The sequence below is a fragment of the Squalius cephalus genome (assembly GCF_949319135.1).
Source record: "Squalius cephalus genome assembly, chromosome: 6".
Classification (NCBI taxonomy): domain Eukaryota; kingdom Metazoa; phylum Chordata; class Actinopteri; order Cypriniformes; family Leuciscidae; genus Squalius; species Squalius cephalus.
In genome coordinates this window covers 48,004,303-48,021,261 of record NC_137127.1, presented here as the reverse complement: position 1 = coordinate 48,021,261, position 16,959 = coordinate 48,004,303, and the positions used below count along the sequence as shown (strand labels likewise).

The 16,959-nt window shown below is 39.1% G+C and overlaps 1 protein-coding gene across 1 annotated transcript; it reads right to left on the bottom strand.

Moving 5' to 3' along the window:
- Positions 1 to 10,424: 10,424 nt before the first annotated feature.
- LOC307160643 (galectin-4-like) lies at positions 10,425 to 15,297 on the bottom strand. Its single transcript, XM_079874835.1, has 12 exons — positions 15,215 to 15,297; positions 14,668 to 14,866; positions 14,462 to 14,575; positions 14,222 to 14,338; positions 13,894 to 13,982; positions 13,347 to 13,545; positions 13,141 to 13,254; positions 12,901 to 13,017; positions 12,573 to 12,661; positions 12,034 to 12,232; positions 11,158 to 11,271; positions 10,425 to 10,602 (listed from the first exon to the last, which is right to left on the bottom strand). Exons 1-12 carry the CDS (start codon positions 15,256 to 15,258, stop codon positions 10,594 to 10,596), a joined length of 1,404 nt encoding a protein of 467 aa, XP_079730961.1. The 5' UTR covers positions 15,259 to 15,297; the 3' UTR covers positions 10,425 to 10,593.
- Between the last annotated feature and the right edge of the window lie 1,662 nt (positions 15,298 to 16,959).

Below are 16,959 nucleotides of genomic sequence, written 5' to 3'. Positions count from 1 at the left end.
CTACTAGTTCAAAATCAAGATTTGCTTGTTCACTCGGATCAAACCTTTCTGTAATAAAAATATAAAGTCCTGAAAGAATTCGAAGGTGACTGTCTTTGTGTGCGAGACAATGAATTTCCAGGCCAAATAAGGTGTGACAGTGTTTCTCTCTCTCTCTCTCTCACACACACACACACACACGCACGCACGCACGCACGCAGATATCACTTCTGGTCTGAGATATCTGATATGACAAATTTTATATTGAATTAAAGTTCTTAAGCATTAAGTTTAGACTGAATCTACACGTCATTAATCTTTACAATAGTGTTTGTGATTAGACGTCTTCAGAAAGAGAATGTTTGCTTGTGGGAACATTTTTAAGCTGCTGCGTGTGTGTGTGTGTGTGTGTGTGTGTGTGTGTGTGTTTGGGTCAGAGGCGGACAGGAAATAGCACAGAAATTGACCAGCGCAGGGACAACCCAAACATGGACACACACACACACACACACACACACAGCTGCAGATCAGTCACTTGTTAACTCAGGACTATAAAGACTTCTTACAGTAATACACTCACGTCACAAACGTGCACTTTGGCCCAGCAGTGTTTGCTTTTCTGTTTTAGGATCCGGATTCCTCTGCAGTTCATAACCCTCATGCAGAATCTCTTTAAAAAGTAGAAGAGATCATAATAGCAGTGTGTTTTACTGTAGTACTGTCCGTAAGAAGGGCAACACTTTACCTAAGGTTCAGTTCATTACAGTTTTTTCCAGTTGCTAACACACTAATACGACACACACAGCACAGTTATTTACACTGACACACACAGAGCAAAACCTCTTCTCACGTCTCCAAAAGTCTAAACATAGTTTTTGCTTTACACACATTTTTCAATGCATAATGGCACTTTTTCAACACACTGAACACGGTTCTCTGCATAACACACACAATCTGACATAAAGTCTCTACCAGAGAAACCGCCATATCTTCTGCTTGTTCTTAAAGCTACACTGTGTAATTTTTTAAGTTGATTCCTAGCAAAAAACACTTTGTTCTTTCAAAAATATATGTGCTCATTAATGTGTAATTACTTGTACCAACTAATCAAGTATTCTCGTAAGTGTGGAATCCGCCATTTAGAATACATACGAGCGAGTCGCTCGAATGGCGGCAGCCGTGTTGCCGCCATTTATCAGCCAATGGCTAATGATAGACATTATTTAGTCACCCAGAGTGAAGATTTAATCGTATATGCGAATGATTTACATTTACTGGCATTGTAGAGGCTTGCGACTGGGGATGCACTGACACCACTTTTTGTCACTTTTTTTAGAACGAGTCCGATACCGATACCGTAACCGATACCTGTATTTTCACTGCATTTGTAATTTTTAAATGTATTGGTATAGAGAAACCAAAATAATATAAATCATATTACTTGGCTTAATTTGTTCTTCAAATATTTATTTCCTTAAGTTATTTTCATGCTTAATTAAGCCTGCTAAAATGCATTGTATGAGCTTCGGTTACTTTCACTCTTCATTCTATCATATTTTATCTTTCATTTAATAGTACAGCACATATTAGAGCTGCTCCAGCAGGGCTCAGTGCAGAGGATTGGGTCAGTGGTACAAATGTTTAGACACAAGCGAAATATCAATACTTTATTCAAATTGACTGTTCGCCAAGACCCGCCCCCTTTAGTTACTGTTGCTATGTCCGACAAGCCATGCCTCTCACGCCACATATGTTCTCACACAGTGAAATATACATCGAGGAGCAGAGAGGACACACACGCTGAGACGAGACAGGACAGGCCAGCTTACTTTTGATATGAAACAAAGTCTCAACTTTCAAATTTGGTAATTTTTTAAAGAAATTTAAAATAAATTAAATAAATAAAAATAAAATAAAAATAAATAACGTTGTGTGGCTCTTTAATGTGTCTGACTGACAGATCGCTCAGTTAAAGCTGCTCGTGAACAGATCATCTCTTCCTTCTAGTTAATTTATAGCATCAAATAAGCATGAATGAACATCAGAAGGAATGTTGTTTTAACCGCGGAAAGACGTCAGGACACTCCGTTTTTCAAGTTCTAATCCTCCAACGTTAATCTACTAACTCTCCTGAATGCTTTGTCAATTTTGATACTAAAACAAAAACTACAGTAATCAATCAAATGTAAAAAACAAAACAAAACACTGCATATGCATTACTGTACAAATGAAATATAAATGGATATTTTTGAAAAGTTACAAAAGGTAGCCTACTTAGTCAAGGGCAGTGAGTAATTTCTTTGTCCTTTGTTCGATTAACACTAAAACACAGCAGCAGGTTTATTAGACTGCTGCCCCTTTAAGACCGAACACCGACGCCATTTGAATATGAGATATAGCCGACTTTGTTTACTAGGATACTCGCCAAGACAGACGTTTTTACATAATTTTTGTGTGAATTCGTCCGTACAAGCGCAAGACGTGAAAGACAATTCAATTCAATTCAGTATTCACGCGCTGGTCTTCAGGGCGCGCGCTTTGGATGTTTACGTTCATGGAACTTCTTGAACTGCACAAGTCCTGTGAGTAATAATGTAGGGATTCGGGAACCATACATACATCAGGTAACAGTTCATGTTTTACATACATATACACTTTAGTTTTAATCAAAATAACACGTGCTGAGTGAACGATCAGCAATCAAGAGCATTCTCTCTCTCTCTCTCTCTCTCTCTCTCTCTCTCTCTCTTTTCAGTTAACGTTAATAACAAGCTACATGTCTCGTTTTACTTTCTTTGCCATTGAAATCCGACTGAATTACAAACTTTCCACTGATTTCTGTAAAAAAAAAAAAAAGTGATGTGCTAGCTCGACCAGCTGCGCTTGCGTTTTTGTCTTATCAGCTCGCGCACACAAGCTATAGGGATCTCCCAGTCACGTGACCCCTAGCCGCGTGTCAGCCATTTTGACGGAATACATCCGTCAGCTACTCAGTGGCAATGGATCTATTATTAGGGGTGGGTAATATATTAGGGAGTATATTATTATATCTCGATATCTCGATACTGAACAAAATCGACTTTTCCCCCACCACTATTAGTGCAGCGGCCGTCAGCTAACTCTTAACGTCATGTCATCGCACTTATTAGCATCACAAAAAAAGGCATTTAATGTGTAGAAAAACTTCCTGACATTGAGTTCGGTGACATTTACAGCTACCTTATTCACTTCCCATCACGCTACACCGGAGCTTCATTAGAAGCATACAAAAGCTTAGCAGGCTATCGGTTGTCATGGACATGTTACAAAAAATTAATAGATGTAAAAAGTCAAGTAACCTTGTATAATTTCATTTAAACTTTATTGTATATTTTACATGCACTTTCATAACTTGTTTACATTTTACTTCTTGTACCTTATATCACAAACAGTTGGAAGCCAAACACCACCATCAGCGTTTTGCCTGTTTATTGCCGCCAACCACTTGTTTCTCCGTTTTGTTTCTTTTGGGATACGGTATAAAGATATTCCTTTTGTATGATCACGTATCTGATCGCATCCAACTGCACAGCATCGCTCGGGCATGATAGGAATATTTCGGGACGAGCTGTAGTATCACTGTAGTTTATGTAGCCTACTGTCTATGAGTATCACCGGCGGTTTAGCATTTTCTATTCCGTCAAGATGGCTGCTCCAAATGTCCCTATACTGTAGGTGTTCCTATATTTACTTAATAGACAGCCTTCTTTTTTATCCCCATTATATACTCTCTCTGTTGTCATTGTTTCTTTGTCTGGACACACGTACACACGCTGCATGGTATCGCTTGGTATCGGAGCATTTTTATGAGTACGAGTGCATGAACTCTGTATCGCTGGTATCGTATCGGTGCATCCCTAGTTGCGGCCGCTAAAAAGTATGTTATAGTATGAACGTAATCTGGACGTACATTAGTAATGATGTCATTATCATGTGACCAGAGGCGGCCTTACCAATAGGCTTGTTCGACTTGAACCGGCGCTGCACAGACCGATCGGTGAATGACATCAAAGTACCGCGAGAGCGAATAGAAAGTAGACGGCTCCTTATGCTTGCTTTTGAATTGCTCTCGCGGTACTTTGATGTCATAAACCGATAGGTCTGTGCAGCGCCGGTTCAAGTCGAACAAACCTTATGTTTCACCCGTTTCAATTGAAACAGGCCCCGCCCTCCAAGGGAGGCCCCAACAGACCAGCAAAATCCCATTCATTTTCTCCGTAGGATACTGATTTTCAGCCATAATGTCTAAACCATCCAAGGTAGATTGACCATGAGCTACGATGTTGTGAAACGAAAGTTTCTGTTCCTATAAAAGCCACAAGGTATAAAATCAACCTTGTTATTTGCGATCTTCTGGAGAAATACTACACTACCCATAATTCTAAGCAAAACACTGACGTCTCTGATTGGTAGATCTCGTGCTGCGGTTACCATGGCGACGTTTACCGCCCGGAATGGTGATCTGAAGTAAATAAATACCGGTAGTTTATGTGTTTATACCTTTGCCTTTTTTGTCGTTAGGTTAAAACGTTATTTTGAGCAGGAAAATATTTTTAATAGGAAATGAAACGTACATATGCCAGTGGTGCTGATAAACGAAAGATATCAGACGAAAAAAGAAAAGCTTTATTCAGTCTACCAAAAGTGACCTCTTTCTTTGGTCCAGCATCTGTAACGTTAACCCTACCGGCGACAGCAGCGGCCGAACCCCCGTCACAGGATGCTAGTCAAAATAAAGATTATCCGTCTTCAACTCAAACTGCTAGCAATAATGATGACCAAACATTGTTAGAACAAGAACATGACGATGAAGTTCCTACCGCTGAGACAGGTGAGGGAGATGCCAGGGAGAAAGCCCCGTCTACAGAGACAGACCCGGGGTGCTGGCCAGAGCATATTGCCGATGACCAACGAATTGATATTGTTAGGAGCAGTCCCGTTCAGATAGAGGAGTTTAACTTCCCACAAAGCAAATCACACTGCCGTTTTACCAAGGACAGATATTTCATGAAGATGAAAAATTGATAAAATAATCAATTAAGCGGTGAAGTTGCCCTGCGTGAAAGGGCGAGGCTTATTCCAACGTAAAACGCTGTACAATTGTATATAGTTTTAATCAAATAAGGTTGGATTACTTCTATGTTGAGCTGCCTGTTCATGAAGCTGAAAGTGCACGTAATAAAATAACACACCATTGATGCAAACCAACAGGAATCCTTGCTTTTTCTGCTCTATCATGTTTAGGTTATATGTGGTAGGTAGGGCCCCATATTAGTTATTGAAACGGGCCCCCAGTTGCTTAAGGCCCTGCATGTGACCTTCCAGCATCAGTTGTGTCGCTGGACTGTCATTCACAAATCCTCTCCCGTGGCCTCATGGGACAGTAAAGTGTCCATCTTATCCACACTTCAGAATCTCATCGGAAGCTGTAGATCATTGCCTACTCTTTTATGAGTGCTGTGAATTCAGACATACTTCTTTTGTCACATACTGTTTTTTGCCTACTATATAGTGGGGAAGTATGCGATTTCGGATGCAGCCGTTGTATTTCTCATTCACTAAGGACGTTTCTGCACTCTCTAACAGATCTCTGTAAATCAAACTCTTGCCAGTGGGGCCTATTCAGTGGAGTGGCTCAGACAGGCTAAACACCATCTTACAGTCTCTAAGCTGGAGGGCAGGTATTGAACCACTTATCTCGAGTCTAATTTATGAGGTGAAAAGTTTGCAGCGTCTCAGGCCGCTGAGGGTGCAGACATCAGATTTATAATGAGACTCACACTAGGTGTGGATTTACTGCAGACTCGTTACATCATCTTCACAGATACGCCACAGTCACGGCTACTGTACTGCCCTAGTGGGCTGATTCTGTACTGCAACACCAGAGTGCTTTTCCACTGTCTCTAATCAGTGGACTTTCCCTTTACCCTGCATCTATCCTGGTATCAGCAGAGCTCGTTCTTCATGAAGAAACTGATTACTAATGATCCACTCTCCTAGCTGTGCAACACCGAGATAATAGTTTTCACAGGGCATTGATATCATCACATTAGAGAAAGCCCAAGAGAGAGTAAGAAAACCACAGGACAAAAGATCAGAGTTCTGCTTAGTGAGAGGTAATGTGGACCACTGTGGTTTCACTACCATATAGCCTAGCCTATCTTATCTTTCTTCATAAAGATTGCTTTGATTAATATGTAGCCTTAAGGAGTGTATTGTATTGCAGAGTATTAATGAAATAAAGGGCTACTTAAGGGTGCCTTAAAGAGCACTCTTTCATGACTGTTTTTTAACACACTGAAGCACACTTTTACTTTACACAAAGTTTACTTTTAAAGTATCTTTGTTTTAATAATCTTTTATCAGACTTTAAAGAAGTACACTTATAAGTGTTTATATTTTAGACCTGACGCAATGGTTTCTCCGGGGAATCACTCGTTTTAAAGGTCCCGTTCTTCGTGATCCCATGTTTCAAACTTTAGTTAGTGTGTAATGTTGTTGTTAGAGTATAAATAATATCTGTAAAATTATAAAGCTCAAAGTTCAATGCCAAGCGAGATATTTTATTTAACAGAAGTTGACTACAAAAAACGGCTGGATTGGACTACACCCCTCTACTTCCTTCTTTAGTGATGTCACTAGAACCGTAACCTCCGCCCACAGGAACACAGGTGTATTGATGGCGAAATGTCAACAGACGTGGTTGATGTTTATCTATAATCGGATACCGCAAAAGTTTAATTCGAAGTTGTTAGTTTGCTCTGTCCATTTCACCACGGACTGTTTTTCTAACCTGGGATAATATCAAGCAGGCTTCTCTCAGCGTTTCATACTGACGAAGGGGCAATTTCAACTATATTCCAGCAAGCGGTAAGTAGTGATTTAATATGGAAGTAGCGATCAACTTCACATCGTTTCTCTTAGTAGGATGAAAATAATCTTACTTACACTGTGATTAATATACAGAAAGCGATCAAAGAACAATCCCTTTCCAATCGCCCAATCGTGACACAGCGCGAGTTTATCTGGACTCTTGCCAAAACTCGTTATGAAATCAATGACGCTGTTACACTGCACAACGAAGCTCTTACTGTACTTATATGCCTCATGTTTGCATTGGTGAAATCATTAGTGAGAGTGCAGAAACTGCGTTGCAATGATAAGATCTTTCACGCGATCAACAGACTGTCATCTGCTCAATGCTCATCACTGCAACCTTTTATGTGATGGTAATAGATCTTAATACTTAAAAAACTTCTCACGATTCGTTAATCCAGATAGCTGTAATAGTAAAAACGTATAATAGCTGTAATAGTAAAAGTTTTCCAGATAGTTCCACATGTAATGCCAGATATTTCATATGCAAGCATGTCAGCCAATCACAGCAGAGGGCGTTTACACTGAAGTCTCACAGCAGACACGCCCCTTCAAACAGAGTGTTCAAACCAGGGAATGAAATCAGGCTAGGAAATATGCCTTTTATTTCTAAATAATACAAATTTTTGATCTAAAAAACATACTAACATTATAAGGGCACCCCTGGAAACATTATAAAATAATAAAAATAATCCATGGAATGGGACCTTTAAACAAGTCTGGTAGAGAGTCTGCTGGAGAAAGGAGAACGAGACAGAGCTCGTAATAAAACAAGAATCAACATTAGCTTGGCTTTTCAGAGGTGGCGAGATTTGAGCGATTTGAAATGTTGTAATTGATGTGTTTTTATTACTCTACAGTAGGGTGGTCCTTATCAAGTCCAATTATTTTTTTTTTTTTGCAAAATGATAGTGTCTTAACCTTTTAAACTGATCATTTTAACTTCAAAATTAGAAATATGCAAAAATGTTGACAAAAAAAATTATATTTAGAGGTAGCTCAATCATGTGGAAGATTGCCTATGTTAAGCTGTGCGGCGTTATTGTGATATGCAAGTAATATTAAAAGTTGCTGCAAATGAACTACATTTTATTGAAATCAAGGCAAGGCAAGGCAAGTTTATTTATAGCACATTTCATACACAATGGTAATTCAAAGTGCTTTACATACTATTAAAAATAATCAGAAGAAATAAGAATATACAAAACAGTTTAAAATAAAGAAACGAGAAAGAACTAAAAATAATTAAAACAGTTTAGAATAAAGAACAGTTTAAAATAAAGAAACAAGAAAGAACTAAAAATAATTAAAACAGTTTAGAATAAAGACTAAAATAAGACACAGGATAAACAGTCGGACAAACAGTGACACAGTGCTCATTCATTAAATGCAAAGTTAAACACTGCAAAATCAAAGCAACACTGACATGACAACAATGACAACAATCTCAAAAAAGCACAAAGTTTTCAACAATCCCTCATTTCTGATGCTCAGCAGCCAGTGTTGAATTTCTGCAGTCTGGATAGATCCGTCGGTGATCTTCCAGCACATGAAGGAGAAACTGCAGCTGTTCTTCAGAGTGTGTGAGATAGCCACTGTATTCTTGAATCAGAGCCACTCCTCTCTCGGCGTGATCATTGACTACTTTCATTGCATGGTTGCCTGTGCCTCCGCCAAAGTTCCGGGTCAATTTCAAGGAACGTAATGTAATTTTTTAAAACCAAAAAATGTGTTCTAAACCCAAACAATAACCAAGGTGATCATCAATAGAAATATGTATTGATTCCACCAGGAAAGGTAAATCTGCTAAACCGGGTCATGGATGGATTAATTTGGATTTAGTTTCTACAATAAGTAAACTGAGATATGTATCTAAAATACATATTTAGGAATATATGGTGCATTAGATGCTTTTATGGAGATTTTTTTGGAATTTTACTAGCCAGATACAATACCAAATCAAATGATCTGTTTTTACGAAAATCATCAAAATCTCAGAAAGTTTAAAGCTATTGAGCTACCAGTAATTATTATGTTACTGCCATAAAAATTGGCATGCTGTATTTTCTTATATAAAGGAACAATTTGAAGGGTTAAGAGCATGACAATTGGAGACTTTAAAAATAAGGACCACCCTACTCTACAGGGGAGTAAGGTGCTGTATTGAACAGATAAACTGCCATATGTATCTCTCTAACAGAGTTCACTGTAAAGCATCTATTGTGAAGGGTCGTTTCATTATAGTTGATAACACTACAGTAGCGTCTTAGTCAGCTCGAGATCCTTTCCATCTAAACTGGTTATATCTCTGAAGCCTAAATGTTTTATGAGCAGTAGTATAATCTCCATCTCTTTTTTAAGTTATGAGAAAGAACCATGTTCTTCTGCAAAATGCATGCAGTTTTGTTTGAATGTAGCTGTGTAGTGTACCTTGTGTGTTCTTCAATATTACATTTACAGTCAATATATTTTAAATGTACTAAATTGCATCAAAATACAATTAAAATACATGACACACAAGTATCAATAGAAAAGTAAAGTAGGCTATATTTTAGTTTTGCTTGTCAGTACTTTCAACAGTACACTTTAACCCTTTTTCAAAGACTAGAAGCAATTATGAATTTACATATAAATGTACAAAAGTCCTAAAAAACACCTTGCTAATTGCATTTAATATAAACTATAATAAATTTTCATTTAATTGTCAATAACATGCAGTCAAGTGTCTAAAAACATTACTTTCAGTTCACACTTAATTATGTTCTTTTAAAGTAAATTATTATAATGTTCAGTACTGTTTTTTTTAAGTATGTGAAAATGTGAAAAAAAGTTTTTTTTTAAAGGGACCTTTACGTTGTATTTGTATTCACTTATATACCACTCTTCAATAACTATTACTCCAGAGAGAGAACACATACTGTACTTAAGGACCAGACCAAATTCTTTCAATGTGGACTCATCTGTCAGCAACACTAATCTTAAAAGATACAATATAGTTAATTTACTTGGCCCACACTTGTACTCTGATATAGTGACATATTTCTAGGATAATCATTAATCTCTCTTTCTTTGGTAATGATAGCTATAGTGGGTAATAATAACAATAAGCACATTGTACTCAGTTCATTAATGCTTTCAGACAGAAGCCTACTGGTGTCAAGGGTGTACGATCTCCGTTCACTGTCTGTAAGACTGTGGAAAGAGTCCCACCTTGTGGCCATTTATGTAAAGCTCTCCAAGTGTCAGTTTTCAGTTGTTTTGGACACCGTGTCACTGTGTGAAACATGCAGTTAGGAAGATGTTTTTAATGTTGTATAAGGTTTACTTTAAGGATGGTTTGCCAAAAGCAGTCATTGAGTTTGCATAAAAACCAACTCACATTGTCATTAGACTTCAGTTCCCTTAAAATAAAAAAAACAAAAACCTGCAATAAATATAATGCATTACAAGTGTCTATATGTCCATATGGTGACAGAGCTAAAAAGTGTTTCGTATTGTGACACAAATCCGCAACATTAGAGCAGTGTGGTTTAAGAAAATCTGATTTATTTGCTTCCATTGCAATATAAGCATTGACCTTGATTTGTGGTAATGGATCAGATTTAAATCAATGATTTACTTGATGAGTGAATATCAAGATGGGGACATGCATGATTTTAAAATTATTCTCTTGAAATGCAGCCAGAGAAATGCTCCTGTTCACATACCCTGTAAAAACAAAGATGGTTTATATAAGCTTCAGTTTTTATATTGAATTAAATCAAGCGTAGCGTCAGTTCTGGCAGGTCACGTTAGTCAAGCTCGCATCTGTGACTCTCAGCTGATCCACGTCTACCTATAGGAATACGACGCCTATCACTGTCTATTATCAGCAGCTATCGCTAACTCAGGAGCTGATTACCCTCCTCCCTCCCCAGCTCCACCTCTCGTCAGTCAGGATTTGGCATTCTGATTCCCCTTGAATCAGAATAAATTCTCAAATTATGTTCTCAAATCTTGAATTAATGATCTGCATACATTCATGTTGGTTCTGTTCTGTTCACCCTAAGGAGGGTTATTACTGCTCTTATCCATGCTAGGCTGCATGGATGCACAGGGAGTTCTCGCCCAGAACAGAACCATACCACCAATAACTCCTAACTGTCAATCGAATTTGACGATAGTGGTCCTGACAGAAATACAAGACATTATGCAATTCAGCATTTTTATATTTGTATTTTTAGTATATTGTATATAAAGAACAAGCGGGCTGGTATCACTCACCATGACAAAACCAAGGAAGCTGATGGTGACTTTCCCATTAATGTTGATTGTAGTAACTTTTTCCAAAGGGATGCGGTGCTTAAACATGCTGTGCTGTTGGCCTTTTATTTGTACCTGACACACCAAAACCAGGCTTTAAGATTTAGGTAGCATTTTAATAAATATTAGCTTTGCTTCTTATGAGCATATCGTCATTTGGCAGTTGCAAAAACAGTATTTAAAACATGAGTTAGCCTAATTGTTTGTTCATGCATGGATATATGATAATTAGTTTGTATTAAAGCTGCAGTCGTCAAGTCTGGCAGATTGGCCAACTTAGCCAAAATTTTTAATGTTTACAACTCTCATGCCCCTCCCACACTATCATCGAGTTTGTGCTCGTCAGTGCGTGTGCACCAGATTTTCTGTGAACGCACCCGTCTCTTCAGCATCGAAGCATCATTTTCTTTTCCTTGGTTGTTTTGGACCTCCTAGCTCTGGTTGTTAACCGAGGAATTGGAAGCTTGTTAGTAGATTTTCTCTCTGCCATCACGCTTCGTACAATCCAACACACCTGCGAACTTCAGGCGTGTGCATGTGATATTGTAACATGCGCGAGAGGGGAGGGGGACTGTGATTGACAGTCAGATCTCACACAGCCCTAACACTGATTGGACCAGAAGAACCAGGGAGCGGTGGATTTTTGCAAAACAAATAACAGGCTCTAGTTGGAGGTAGAAGCGAGTTTTTTCCCCCCCTAAAACCGGCTGATTTATGTTGTTCTGTCGGACCATAGTGTCGGTTTCAGTGAATAAGATCAAAAAAATATTGCCGACGGCAGCTTTAACTAGATGTGAGCTTTCTTCCAGGGGGTTGTGATAATCACAAAACAAATACCTGATATCCTTCTGATTTGATGACAAAGAACATCTCAAAATCTTCTCCCTTTTTAAAGGGGTTGTCAGAGACACTTTCCTCAGCTCCCCATTTTCCTTTGGTTAAGCTGTTCATGGCCACCTTTGAACCCATTCGAGGGTTAAAATGGAAAGCAATGTCATGCTTGTCAGTAGGCCCAGTCTTGAAATTGATTTCAAACCTGAATGGAAGTTAAGACATGTTAAATTATCTGAATCTAAATAATGATTCGTCTCATCCACCTAATGAGATTGCAGAGATTAGTCTACATTGTAAGAACTACTTTGCATTGCATATTGCATATTATTGCATATTGCATATTATTTAATGTTTAGTGCAGGGTTGGGCCTCTCTTGCATGTTTGGTGAGGTATCAATATATTGTGATGCATGGACATATATTGTGTTTTGTCTATTTATTGCAATCCGTATCTTATCGTGTGGTGTTTGGTGATACCTAACACATATTCGGTGCACATCTGAGGATTGGTTGCATACACTACTAGTGGAATTGTCACTTACCGGTCAGCATTAGTAGGAACGACTCCCTGCACGTATAAGGCCATTCCTTCTCTCAGTCCTCCTGAAATTGGACCCACATAAGGAAGGCTCTGCAGTAAGAACAAGAAAATAGGCATTATCCTATATTGACTAGATTCTTCTGGCAGGTTTTTAAACTCAATGAAATGGGACATTTAGAATTTCATTGTTTAAAAAGTGATCATCATAATCCTGAAACTATGGTGAGACAATTTCTCTTGAGTGAAGCAGTTCTCATGCACTGTTGTTTCATTAAGTGCTTGCACTTTGTTGTGCATTCAGAAGTCACTGGAATGGAACGGTCACTCACAGGGTTTTGGACTGGCTGCAAGATCTCTGACTGTACGGTGGAACGTCCCCCACGTGAGCTGCCCAAACTGATGATTTTTGTTGTAACTTCTGTAGGAAATGAAGATGTGCTCCAGTTCTAATGAGGGAACAGAGAGAGTGTATTTAGAAAGCTCTTTACTTTTCACGTCATTCTCACTGGATTCTAACAAAGTTTCAGTAATGCTGCAATATTTTCACAGCTGTAGGAAATGTAACTTACCTTTATGAAGCCAAAAAGGTTCATGGAAACATCTCCTTTGATATTTAATGCTGACACTTTTTCCAGCGGTATACGGTGCTTGAATGTGTACTGCTCCTTGCCATTCACGTATATCTGATGATCCAAAACAACACAACCTGTGTGAGGACAAGTTCCTAGATTTCTTTTAGGGGTGCGCAATGAGTTTTGTGTTTCAAAGCACATACCTGATATCCTTCTGATTTGATAACAAAGAACATCTCAAAATCTTCTCCCTTTTTAAAGGGGTTGTCAGAAAAACTTTCCTCAGCTCCCCATTTTCCATTGGTAAAGCTGTTCATGGCCACCTTCTGGTTCATTCGAGGGTTGAAGTGGAATGCAATGCCATCAGTGTCAGATGGCCCGGTCTTGAAATTGATTTCAAACCTGCATGGAAGTTGAGAAATGTTGAATTAACCAAATCCAGATAATGACTCATCTCTCTACCTCAGGGGTTCTCAACTCTGGCTCTCGAGATCCACTTTCCTGCAGAGTATAGCTCCAACCCTAAACAAACACACCTGAACAAGCTAATCCCAATCTCCAAGACTACTGGAAAGTTACAGGCAGGTCGGTTTGATCAAGGTTGGAAGAAACTCCTCAAGGAAGTAGACCTCATTATCTAACCCTAAGTCGGTGCATATCTGAGGATGTGTTCTATCCCTGACCGAACTCTAGTATTGCATTCATTTTATATTTTGTTACATACCCGAGGCCAAATAAATAATTGCTTACCGGCCAGCTTTAATAGGAACAACTCCCTGCAAGTACAAGGCCATTCCTTCTCTCAGTCCTCCTGAAATTGGCCCCACATAAGGAAGGCTCTGCAGTAAGAACAAGAAAATAGGCATTATCCTATATTGACTAGATTCTTCTGGCAGGTTTTTAAACTCACTGAAATGGGACATTTAGAATTTCATTGTTTAAAAAGTGATCATCATAATCCTGAAACTATGGTGAGACAATTTCTCTCGAGTGAAGCAGTTCTCATGCACTGTTGTTTCATTAAGTGCTTGCACTTTGTTGTGCATTCAGAAGTCACTGGAATGGAACGGTCACTCACAGGGTTTTGGACTGGCTGCAAGATCTCTGACTGTACGGTGGAACGTCCCCCACGTGAGCTGCCCAAACTGATGATTTTTGTTGTAACTTCTGTAGGAAATGAAGATGTGCTCCAGTTCTAATGAGGGAACAGAGAGAGTGTATTTAGAAAGCTCTTTACTTTTCACGTCATTCTCACTGGATTCTGACAAAGTTTCAGTAATGCTGCAATATTTCCACAGCTGTAGGAAATGTAACTTACCTTTATGAAGCCAAAAAGGTTCACGGAAACATCTCCTTTGATATTTAATGCTGACACTTTTTCCAGCGGTATACGGTGCTTGAATGTGTACTGCTCCTTGCCATTCACGTATATCTGTTGATCCAAAACAACACAACCTGTGTGAGGACAAGTTCCTAGATTTCTTTTAGGGGTGCGCAATGAGTTTTGTGTTTCAAAGCACATACCTGAAATCCTTCTGATTTGATAACAAAGAACATCTCAAAATCTTCTCCCTTTTTAAAGGGGTTGTCAGAGAAACTTTCCTCAGCTCCCCATTTTCCATTGGTAAAGCTGTTCATGGCCACCTTCTGGTTCATTCGAGGGTTGAAGTGGAATGCAATGCCATCAGTGTCAGACTGCCCGGTCTTGAAATTGATTTCAAACCTGTATGGAAGTTGAGAAATGTTGAATTAACCAAATCCAGATAATGACTCATCTCTCTACCTCAGGGGTTCTCAACTCTGGCTCTCGAGATCCACTTTCCTGCAGAGTATAGCTCCAACCCTAAACAAACACACCTGAACAAGCTAATCACAGTCTTCAAGACTACTGGAAAGTTACAGGCAGGTCGGTTTGATCAAGGTTGGAGGAAACTCCTCAAGGAAGTAGACCTCATTATCTAACCCTAAGTCGGTGCATATCTGAGGATGTGTTCTATCCCTGACCGAACTCTAGTATTGCATTCATTTTATATTTGGTTGCATACCCGAGGCCAAATAAATAATTGCTTACCGGCCAGCTTTAATAGGAACAACTCCCTGCAAGTACAAGGCCATTCCTTCTCTCAGTCCTCCTGAAATTGGACCCACATAAGGAAGGCTCTGCAGTAAGAACAAGAAAATAGGCATTATACTATATTGACTAGATTCTTCTGGCAGGTTTTTAAACTCACTGAAATGGGACATTTAGAATTTCATTGTTTAAAAAGTGATCATCATAATCCTGAAACTATGGTGAGACAATTTCTCTTGAGTGAAGCAGTTCTCATGCACTGTTGTTTCATTAAGTGCTTGCATTTTGTTGTGCATTCAGAAGTCACTGGAATGGAACGGTCACTCACAGGGTTTTGGACTGGCTGCAAGATCTCTGACTGTACGGTGGAACGTCCCCCACGTGAGCTGCCCAAACTGATGATTTTTGTTGTAACTTCTGTAGGAAATGAAGATGTGCTCCAGTTCTAATGAGGGAACAGAGAGAGTGTATTTAGAAAGCTCTTTACTTTTCACGTCATTCTCACTGGATTCTGACAAAGTTTCAGTAATGCTGCAATATTTCCACAGCTGTAGGAAATGTAACTTACCTTTATGAAGCCAAAAAGGTTCACGGAAACATCTCCTTTGATATTTAATGCTGACACTTTTTCCAGCGGTATACGGTGCTTGAATGTGTACTGCTCCTTGCCATTCACGTATATCTGATGATCCAAAACAACACAACCTGTGTGAGGACAAGTTCCTAGATTTCTTTTAGGGGTGCGCAATGAGTTTTGTGTTTCAAAGCACATACCTGATATCCTTCTGATTTGATAACAAAGAACATCTCAAAATCTTCTCCCTTTTTAAAGGGGTTGTCAGAGAAACTTTCCTCAGCTCCCCATTTTCCATTGGTAAAGCTGTTCATGGCCACCTTCTGGTTCATTCGAGGGTTGAAGTGGAAAGCAATGCCATCAGTGTCAGACTGCCCGGTCTTGAAATTGATTTCAAACCTGTATGGAAGTTGAGAAATGTTGAATTAACCAAATCCAGATAATGACTCATCTCTCTACCTCAGAGGTTCTCAACTCTGGCTCTCGAGATCCACTTTCCTGCAGAGTATAGCTCCAACCCTAAACAAACACACCTGAACAAGCTAATCACAGTCTTCAAGACTACTGGAAAGTTACGGGCAGGTCGGTTTGATCAAGGTTGGAGGAAACTCCTCAAGGAAGTAGACCTCATTATCTAACCCTAAGTCGGTGCATATCTGAGGATGTGGTCTATCCCTGACCGAACTCTAGTATTGCATTCATTTTATATTTGGTTGCATACCCGAGGCCAAATAAATAATTGCTTACCGGCCAGCTTTAATAGGAACAACTCCCTGCAAGTACAAGGCCATTCCTTCTCTCAGTCCTCCTGAAATTGGACCCACATAAGGAAGGCTCTGCAGTAAGAACAAGAAAATAGGCATTATCCTATATTGACTAGATTCTTCTGGCAGGTTTTTAAACTCAATGAAATGGGACATTTAGAATTTCATTGTTTAAAAAGTGATCATCATAATCCTGAAACTATGGTGAGACAATTTCTCTTGAGTGAAGCAGTTCTCATGCACTGTTGTTTCATTAAGTGCTTGCACTTTGTTGTGCATTCAGAAGTCACTGGAATGGAACGGTCACTCACAGGGTTTTGGACTGGCTGCAAGATCTCTGACTGTACGGTGGAACGTCCCCCACGTGAGCTGCCCAAACTGATGATTTTTGTTGTAACTTCTGTAGG